General features: G+C 33.0%; 1 protein-coding gene across 1 annotated transcript; it reads right to left on the bottom strand.

The window, feature by feature from the left end:
• Nucleotides 1-350: 350 nt before the first annotated feature.
• Nucleotides 351-5,900, bottom strand: ttpa (tocopherol (alpha) transfer protein). The gene is made up of 5 exons (XM_051094853.1): nt 5,641-5,900; nt 3,796-3,949; nt 2,257-2,450; nt 1,932-2,042; nt 351-1,845 (listed from the first exon to the last, which is right to left on the bottom strand). Exons 1-5 carry the CDS (start codon nt 5,833-5,835, stop codon nt 1,642-1,644), a joined length of 858 nt encoding a protein of 285 aa, XP_050950810.1. The 5' UTR covers nt 5,836-5,900; the 3' UTR covers nt 351-1,641.
• Between the last annotated feature and the right edge of the window lie 4,946 nt (nt 5,901-10,846).

Raw genomic sequence — 10,846 nt, 5'->3', positions numbered from 1 at the left:
TAAAATAATTAACATTTTTAATGATTCTAAAAGGGGGATGTACTTTTTTAAATATATATAGAAAGAATTTGGTAACACTTTACAATAAGGTTCACTAGTTAACATTAGTTAACTACATTAGTTAATTTCAGCATTAACTAATGCATTATAACAATCATAAATTGTTTTTGTTAAGTTAATGTACTGTCAGCTAACATGAACAAACAATGAACAGCTGTATTTTTATTACCTAACATTAACAAAGATTAATAGGCATAGAGTTCTTACGATAGCCACCCTTTGTAATACTGAAGAACCAAAAATAAGTTTCAAAAATCAGTTCAAAGAATTTCACACAATGACCTTTGCAATTGTTTGGCTGCCAAGTTTATTCGAGTTGCACATTGTGTATTAATACGTCTGCGTAGATCTTTTCATCATTATGATAATGTACATTAAACTGAAAAAAAAAAACAGAATAGCTATAGTTTGATAACAAGTAAAGACAGCAAAATTAAATAATATAAAACAGTAGTAATTTTCTTCATCTTTAGACACACTGTCTGACAGAAAGGGTGCACATTAAGGATTATATACATCGTTTCAGAAATTCACATTTAAGGAAATCTGTAAACATGATGAGATCCAGTAAGGTCATTAGTCTGTTTATATTTGTTTAAGAATCAGAGCAAAAGGCAATAGACCAAAGTGCCATTTTTTCTAATCCCACGTGGTGTAGACTAAATAAGTGCATGTCTTCAGTTGTTTATTTAAAATGCAGTAAAGGTTAATAAACACTGCTGTTTACAGTTACATTACAGATCTTAAGAGCAACAATACAACAAAGCAGTTCATTATCTAACTTCCAGAAGATTTTTGTAACATCCTGAGTTATATCCATTGTATGATATGACAATAAAAACATTGACAACTCAGTAAGTAAAAAGAACAAAGGCACTTTGATATTTTGGTCACGCACAGCATTGTACACTACTTGTGTTATTTACAAGTGACTGTTGAATCCTTCTTATAAAGGTAAAAAAACATCTGATGCTATATTGTATCTTCAGAGGTATCAAGTACTTGCAATGAATATCTGCTTGATATGGAATTCAATAAAATCACATTATTCAAAAAAATATGTTAAACTAAGTAAATGTCACTTTTTTCCAGTCTGGAATATCAGGAGAGCTATTTAGAAGCAGACAAATTAAAAAAGCGTGCAATATGAAAGAAGTTAAGATATAAGGATATAAGTAAAGCATATAAGTTTACAACAATATGCTTTACAGTTTAAAGGAACATTTCTTCCAAAAATGAAAATGTACTCACTCTCAGGCCATGCACAGACACATTGTTTAGAACTGTTTCGGACATTTTTAGCTTAAAAACAGTGTTTGGTCTGTTCATATTTCTCTCCTGATTCAGATTACATGACTTTTCACTGAAGTAAGCAATATATGGAGTCGTGTGGATTACTTGTGGATTACTGTGATGTTTTTATCAGCTCTTTGAACTCTCATTCTGATGGCACCTATTCACTGTAGTAATGTGATGCTAAATTTCTCCAGATCTGTTTCATTTAAGAATCTTGAATGGCCTGAGGGTGAGTCCATTTTCATTTTTTGATAAACTTTAAGTCAGCAACATTGTCCTGATTTTTTAAAGAACTGACTGAGAGGCATCTCCTCCACCGAAGTCCAGAGAGAGCCTATGGAGGTAGTCTTCAGACTGCATGATGAACTCAGTCCAATCCTGGCATACTTCATTTATGCTGGGTCCGGTTCCTCCATACTCAAGAGGGAGTATAGCTTCTGGAAAGCAATCGGAGAGACTTCGGGCATATGAACTCCCATGCATATGAATCTACAAAAGAAAACCACAACTCACCGGTCAGTAGCACGAGCATAAGTATTAAACCTATTTAAGTGAATACGCTTAACCTAACTGACCCGTTGTTTGATTTTGTCTGGAAGAAATGGACGGATCATGGCAAAGACTGGACGGAAAAAAATGGGCTCATTTATCAAATGGATGCCACGTACTTTCAAAGGAAAGGAGTCCTGGAAAACAGATTTGATATTTTGTTGAATGCATTTTAAATGACTCAATACTGTGTTAAACGTTTTAACAAGCTTTTATAAAAAGCTTGCTATAAGAGAAAAAGAATTGTGTATGCACTTTTTGTATACAAAAAACTATACAGTACATTCATAAGCAAGTTTTTCCAGATATATTTAGAGGTGATGAAGCCAGATCGTCTGAATGTATACATACTGTGAGTACAGAAGAAATCTTTTTTGCCAAGGAAGGATTTATCTGCAGGGCATGTGCGAAGCACCAGTCTTGGAGATCAAAAATGGCTTTGAGTCCATTTTTTTGAGTCTCGCATTCTCGAACAATCAACTCTGACGTAATGAGGCTCACACGGAAAACCTCATAAGCTGTGAATTCTTTGGGGTTCCACTGACCTGAAAACAGTGTTTGAAAATTTGTGATATTCACCATTGTAATGACTGAAACAACTTTTTAAAAGGGACATGGGATGCAAAATTCACTTTTGCATGATGTTTGCATAGAAATGTGTCTTAGCAGTGTGTGGACACAAACACCCTACAATGATAAAAATCCATTCACTGTTTTTTTTTTTTAAATCCCCAAAAAACCTAAACATTCTCAATTATCAAGTTGTTTTGATTTTACAACACTTACAACGACTGCCAGTTGTACAGTGTCCACCATTTTCTCCGCACTTGAGCAGCTGTAGCGTCAACAATGTTTTGTAGGCAATGCAGGTGTTTTGTAGTTGAATGTAAAAGTGTAAATAAGATTCTTCATTTTCTCCTGACATCAGCAGTGTTGGGGGTAACGCAAGTTACGTAATAATATTACTTTTTTCAAGTAACTAGTAAAGTAACGCACTACTTTTGAATTTCTATGAAAATATCTGAGTTACTTTTTCATATAAGTAACACCGGTTACTTTTTTCCAAATTTATTGATTATTAAGTCTCCAGTCGGGAAATTTTAGTAAACATGATATTACTGTATTCTAGACTAAATGTGAACATGCATTAATTCATCTCACTAACAAAAAACAGATTCAGTATTCGTCAAAATGAGTAAAAACAGTGAAATGCAAACTCAGAATATGACGCAACCCTGCAATAATTAAATATGTTAAATAAAACAAATATCCTTGTATTTAATCCCATTTTATTTACCAGTGTCTTTGCTTCTGACTTTCGATGATGCAATTCAACCATACTAATACGCAAAATGAGGTGAATTCATTTCACTTTTGGTGTAAAAGGGCTTTTACATTAAAATTGTTTTATATTAAAAACAAAGAAGCAAGCCCCGCCCAGATTTAAAATGTAATGCAAAAGTAACGTAACGCATTACTTTACACAGAAAGTAACTAAGTAACATAATTAGCTACTTTTTCAGGGAGTAATGCAAAACTGTAATGCATTACTTTTAACTTTCAGTAACTAAGGTAACTTTCCCCAACACTGGACATCAGAGCCACTGAAGACGCAGTGGGTTCGTTTTTTTTCCTGATGGTAATGTGCCACCGAATACACAAAAAAGAGATGGGTGGCATAGCTCATTATCATTTAAAGGAACATGCGTTCCTTTAACGGGTCGCTGTGGGCAGAACTGTTTTGACAATGTAAAAATGGTTTTGTTTTACATAAACATTAAGGAATTTTAACCAAATGTTGCAGACATTTCATGAAGACCCTAAAGAATTATATTAAGTTGTGGAAAGTGAGCCTCTGATGTCCCCTTTAAAAATTGTGTATGTACTTGCCAATCCGATAGATTAGAACTCGACTTCCAGCATCATCTCGTGATGTCAAAACTCCATGGTAATTGTTTTGCAGAAGTCCAATGACGGATGATGGCCGCAGATCGGCTGTTATTTCCGGACATTCTTGTCTCCATTTATGATAGTTAATCAACAGCTGTGAATGAAAAACACAAGAACAAGATGGTTCATTGCATTGTTTTTGGTTGAGTTGACATCTGAATGCAGTGTCAGCTAGGCAACATATGGTTGTGTAGATTCATTATTGAAAATCCAATTGCTAACACATTGGTATGGCTGAAATGACCTCAAAGTTACTTCAAGACTTAAGAAAGAGCATGTTGGTGGGCCAGAAATGTACATAGGGTAGAGTGGGGGGAAAAGGACTGTGTAATTTCTTTCTGTGAAACAAAAGTTAAATGTGTCCAGAAAAGTTATCATAGTTTTATCGACAATGATATAAATTATAAACCAAATATGAAAAATGTCCAGAGTTTTCATGTTATTAGATTTTTAACAAAAATTACATTTGTACCAAGGGACCATTGTGCCCCACAAGTGGGGTAAAATGCCCCCCAGTCTGACCCTTAAAATGAACTATAGTTTTATTATAGTAAAAGTGTAGTAACCATGTTTTTTGGTGCACTGATTGCCATTTGTATAACCATAGTTTTACTACAAATACCATGGGTAAACTATGGTTAGTGTCATAACTTGAGGTCATTTTTAAATATGAAGTCCAAATATATTCATTCAGCCAAATAGTTAAAATACATTTGTTGGAAAAACAAAGGATTGCTGTGGGCAGAGCTGTTTTGACAAGGTAAAAATTGTGTTGTTTTACATAAGCATTTAGGAATTTTAACCAAATGTTGCAGACATTTCATGAAGACCCTAAAGAATTATACTAAGTTGTGGAAAATGAGCCTCCGATGTCCCCTTTAAAAATTGTGTATGTACTTGCCAATCCGATAGATTAGAACTCGACTTCCATCATCATCTCGTGACGTCAAAACTCCATGGTAATTGTTTTAAATATGAAGTCCAAATATATTCATTCAGGCAAATAGTTAAAATACATTTGTTGGAAAAACAAAGGATTTTAAGTTCAGAACAGAGTAACTACAGTAATTTTACTATGCCCCCTGGGGGTGTTTTACCCCACAGACTAGGTTTGAAAAAAATGATGCCATTCTGAAAATATAATCATATTTTCTTAAATAACAGATACTCCCTATCTACAGGTCTTACTATTCTCATATGTGATGTTCTACAAAACAACAAGTTTTAAAACCCTTTTTTTTTTCATGGTAAATACTTCTACATCACTTTTGTCAAGTTAGTACATAGTTACAACAAAAATTTATCTTGGCTTTATCTGGTGGTTATTTTTGGACAAACAGTAGGAGGAGGGACGTTTTACTCCACTCTACCCTATACTTACATTAAATAAATAATGAAGAGACAAGGAAATCGCTGTAACGTAGGTTACAGTACATTTTAAATGAACTTAAGTATATAAACAAAGGAAGAAAATAAGCAAACTATATTTGATCCCAGTAATCATAAATCGTAGGTAAAAACAAGAAATAAGAAAACTAAAAAACCGATGACATGCTTGAATACATTTTCTTAAGCATATAAATTATCAACATAATTCGGAAATGGAATGTTAAACTAATTGCACGTGTGACGTGTTGAGTGTCAATGGGCCTGTCGCCAGTAAATATTATTGCTAATCAAATCACGTATCACCAAAGGTGTCATTATCAGTACAGAAAGCACGGGGATTGGTTTACAAGCTAATATCAGTTGAGTTCATTCATCGTGTTAAGCAGTGCTACAAACCTTGAGTGCCAGTGCCACATCGAAGTCTCTCGCCTGCAGAAACCGAATCAAAAAAGTTTCCGACAAATTCAAGTGTCCAGTGCTTTTTTCTGCCTCTGCTTTTTGTTTCAGTTCTGACAAATACGGTGCAATTCGAATAGAATCAACGGGTAAATTATTTAATTCTTCGATGTTGTCAGCTTCTTCAGACTTCATATCTGCTCGAGTCGATTGAGTGTCATGTTTTCTGAGCAGGGGTATTACGTAAAAGGGGGCAGGGAATGAGCCCCTCACATCCTATTGAGAACTATCGCCTAATGTTTTTTCACCTTTGTACAGGTCAAGTTTCGTCAAACATTAACCAAGAAAACTTTGTAGGATGACTTGTCTCTCGTCAACTTAAACACACAACCACGCCTTATTCAAAACCGATGAAATTCCAGACAAAGACGTGTATATTCCTCCAGATGTTTAGGAGAGGGTAAACCAGAATGTAAAATGAAATCATCTTGTTGTCCATTTCCACCGCTATTACTCAATAAATAAAGTTAAACACAATAGTGGGGCATGTTGTCATGTAAGGCATATCAGGTACATTTTCATCTAAGTAACAGCAAAACACAAAACAAGTCATTAAATAAAATCTAAAATGTAAAAGACAACTAATAGACAACAAAATATTACTATGGTTTTGACAAAGTGGAGATGGTGGCAACAAGAGGCAGTTGTAACATGTCTAATTAAATCAGGAAAGAGCTACATGATATTCATGCTGCACATGCTCAATTATCCCCTCATACTTTCTTGGAAGAAAGCAGCCACATGTGACCATTCCTAATGAAATAAAATAAAAATAAAATATTTTTCAATAAAAAAAAGTAGGCTATTTTTTATGTTTGCAGTTTGTCTGAAGCACTGTGAAGTTTTCTTAGCTTCTAACAGACATTGTGTCAAAGCTAGTATAGCAAGTTTTTTCAGGGTAGTCAGTATGGGACAGTTGTAACATGATGCCCCTTATCACAACATTGATTTGCCATAACATAACAAAATTGTTATTTTATGGATTAATAAAGAAACCTTTCATTAGTCAGTATATCCCCTGTTTAATTCAAGTAAAAAGCTTCAGTCTGGCTCTGATTTGGACTAATTTATCTCTTTCTTACCCTCTCTGTCACGTACACATACATCACATGCACACAAATAATGACGTACCTGCATAACCAGATGCACACTTGGCATACTTTCCAACATTCACTTAAACACACACATACATACATTACATACACATAGACATGCGCATACACACACTCACACTTGGTTAACAGAAGTATTATTTAATTTCACTGTCTTGATTTGAAGTACAACTGTAATGTAATGATTGTAATGATTAACTAAAACATGGTTGTTACTTGTTACTTGGGAGAATATAATATATATAGATAGATAGATAGATAGATATAGATATAGATATAGATATAGATAGATATTTTTTATTTTTTTTTCTTAGTACTTGTCTTTGTTTTTGCACATTTCATTTAGGGCTGTCAAACGATTAATTGCGATTAAACGCATACAAAATAAAAGTTTGAGTTTGCCTAATATATGTGTGTGTACTGTGTGTAAATATTATGTATATATAAATACCCACAAATTAATGTATATATATTCAGAGAATTGTTATTTATGTACAAAAATTTTTTTATTTATATATAATATAAATTACATAAAATTAGAATAAATACATATACTTGTTAATACATGAATGTGTTTGTATTTATATATACATAATTACACACAGTACACGCACATATATACAATATATACAAACTCAGATTTTGTATGCAATCATGATTAATCATTTGACAGCCCTAATTTCATTATATTTCCATATAATTTAATGGTAACACTTTACAATAAGGTTCCATTAGTTACATTTATATTACAGTATTTATTAATCTTTATTAATGTTAGTTAGTGAAAATACTATTGTTCATTGTTTTATCATGTTAGTTAATTAACTAATGTTAACAAGCACAACTTTTGATTTTAATAATGCATTAGTAAATGCTGAAATTAACTTGAACTAAGATTAATAAATGGTGTAGAAGTATTGTTCATTCTTAGCTCATGTTAACTAAAGCAGTTAACTAATGAAGCTTATTGTAAAGTGTTACCAATTTAACAGTGAAGACCCCAAATAAAATAAAGAAATGCAAAATTACATTATAGAATGATTTTATTACATTTTAATGAACATTGCAACTGCCTCTATAGACTGTTGCAGCCGTCCCTTAAGTGTTATGGGGTCAGTTCCAAAATTTGACTTTCTCTAGTTAGACGTAAAATGTATAGCCTATATTAATATAACTACACATGTTACTGACAGATGTGGTTTTAATTAATCAAAATTTTGGCAGTTTCAGGGACATGCAAAAAGTTTTGCAACCATCCTCACTTTCCCTTAATTTAATTAATTTTGTATAAAAAAAATGGAATTTTCAGCCTTGAAATCTGAAATCTACCTTCATTACACGCCTGAATGTACGTCAGTGTGGTTTTATTACTTTCACTTATTTACACAACAACAGTTATAACAAAAATATGATATTGTTTTCAGTTTGGAGGACACTCAAAAAAATGGCTTTGTATTAAGTGTTTAAACAGAACCAACATACAAACCCACATATAAGATTATTTCGCTATAATTAATAAAATTAAACATATATAATAATAACAATGTGGCTTTGTTTGTCATCTTCCCAAAATTCCAAATTGAATACTAACCTAATGTCCGAATATAGATGCTATATTGTAATGTATTTTTAAAGAAATATAGCTGTTTGCATACCAGTATTGTCATTTAGGCGTTATAATCAATCAATCAATGGTCTGGCAGGTCATTTGTTGGCTAACATAGCCTATAGCTAAACTCAAGGACGCAGGGATTGAACATCTGTCTGCATGGTGACGTCACGCGCCTCCCTTGCAATGTAGCGCTCGCGCAGTTTCCATATTTATATGTCGTTGGCTCGTCATTTATTTGAAAGTCCGCTTTAATATTAAACAGCGATATGAACAGCTCTGCATGGCTTCACGGAGGTATGTATATGAACACCTAAATCGTAAAATGACCGTGGATAATAAATAAGTCTCATCCACCCTTGTGGGATGATGCAGCGATGATGCGGGGTATTAAAACGGATGCTGCCTTCCGACAGCAGTGGGATTAAATAAGAACCTTATGAATGGTTTGCGTATTCTGGTACGATTTAATTATTGGATGTTTAGATCAATAATCCGTTTTCTTTTAATATTATATATGAGGCGTATATTTGGAGATTTATTTGCGTGTGTTGTCTGATGTTCGACGTTATTCTGTGCATTGCATGTCAAATAGGCCTGGCTGCCATCGTTAAACTGTTATGATTTTGATGTTCTGTAGGTTACATGGATGGAAGGCTGTATTTGATGCCTTGGATGTGCAGGCATTCTGAAAGCTGTGCCCCTGGCTGTGTGCTTTGTCCGTCAGAACACAGGCTTCCAGTATCAGCAGGCTCACTGGATAAGGAACCATCCAGCGTTATTTAATCAGGATGAGATTCATGTCAAAATAGGCCTAAGTCTTTAGAATAAACACACCTTTTGGCAGAATATGATTTTTCTGACCTGCGGTGCATTTTAAGTCATGATGTATATCCTAAATCTATGATGCAGATTTTCATCAGGCCCAGAAGAATCTCTTTTTGCACTTTAGGCTCTCGCTGTACGTGTTCACAGTGGACCTTGATTTAATGTATTTCAATTAAGGCACGCGGTGAATGCCAAGAGCGAAGCCACATATCCTTCAACAAATATAAAGCTGCGTGCATATTACTATTTTAATGTTGTTTCTTTACATTTAGGTTTAAATGCATTTTATTATATTCGAAGTACACTCTTACTGTTTACAAAACTGGTACTGTTCATATAATCAGACAGGTAGGTGATAATATGCTGAAGCCTAGGAAGAAATGCTTCAGTCGTCTGTGTTTGCATTAGAAAAAAAATTTCTTTGCCTAACAATATCATGTGCAAACAGATCAATTAAAGGTAATGCTTTTTTATTTTTGTGTATTTGTTTAAGGTTACTGAGAGTTGTGTTTTCAAATTTATAGTAATAAAATCATTTGAAAATGTGTCAAAATTTGAATTCTGCTGTTTGTTTGTTTTTACTTATGCATTGTGTTTTTGACAGTGTGTTGTTGCTCTATAAAAAAATAAATAGTTTCAAGGCTCCCTCATGAAGTAGTATTGTAAAAATGTTATGTCAGTTACCTCAACTACAACATGACACTGTAAATCTACTGGAAAACAATTCAAGCCTTTGCATAAATATTAAAACAGTACTGTTTAAACTGAGTAATGGTTACAAAGTGAAACTGGGTAACTTAAATACAGAATAAATGTTAGTTCCCACTGTATGATCAGCTTCACTGGCGTTCTTATATTTACTAATATGTGAAATAGTCTACATATAAAGAGTGGTTTGTAAGCAATTCAGCATTTGAAAGGCCTTTTATGATGCCTATTATCAGCTTACATTTGCATGACAACATTTGCCTCACTGTCTACATAAATGACATATTTACATTTATTTTGTGAGTTGAAATTATTCATATTTGTGAACTTGAACCACAAAACCAGTCATAAGGGTCAATTTATTCATGTATAAATTAAAATGTATAAATAAAATGTATGAATAAAGCTGAATAAATAAGCTTTCCATTTATGTATGGTCTGTTAGGATAGGACAATATTTGGCCGAGATACAACTATTTGAACATCTCGAATATGAGGGTGCAAAAAAAAAAATCTAAATATTGATTAATATTGATTATTGATTAATCGCCTTTAAAGTTGTCTAAATGAAATTCTTAGCAATGCATATTACTAATCATTACTAAATATAAAATCAAGTTTTGATATATTTATGGTAGGAAATTTACAAAATATCTTCATAGAACATGATCTTTACTTAATATAATGATTTTTGGCATAAAAGAAAAATCGATATTTTGACCCATACAATGTATTTTTGGCTTTTGCTACAAATATGCACCTGTTACTTATGCACTACTTTTACATTAAGTCATTTAGCAGATGCTTTTATTCAAAGCGACTTACAAATGAGGACAATGGAAGCAATCATAATCAACAAAAGAGCAATGATATGCAAGTGCTATAACTA

Source organism: Labeo rohita, chromosome 2 (assembly GCF_022985175.1).
Source record: "Labeo rohita strain BAU-BD-2019 chromosome 2, IGBB_LRoh.1.0, whole genome shotgun sequence".
Lineage (NCBI taxonomy): Eukaryota > Metazoa > Chordata > Actinopteri > Cypriniformes > Cyprinidae > Labeo > Labeo rohita.
Note: the sequence above shows the minus strand (reverse complement) of the source record. Positions and strands in the feature narration are given on the sequence as shown.

Coding starts and splice junctions, on each gene's coding strand:
- ttpa (XM_051094853.1), bottom strand. CDS start 5,835: ATGAAGTCTGAAGAAGCTGACAACATCGAAGAATTAAATAATTTACCC. Junction 3,950..5,640: donor ATGTGGCACTGGCACTCAAG/GTTTGTAGCACT, acceptor TTTCATTCACAG/CTGTTGATTAACTATCATAA. Junction 1,846..1,931: donor CAGACAAAATCAAACAACGG/GTCAGTTAGGTT, acceptor TTTCTTTTGTAG/ATTCATATGCATGGGAGTTC.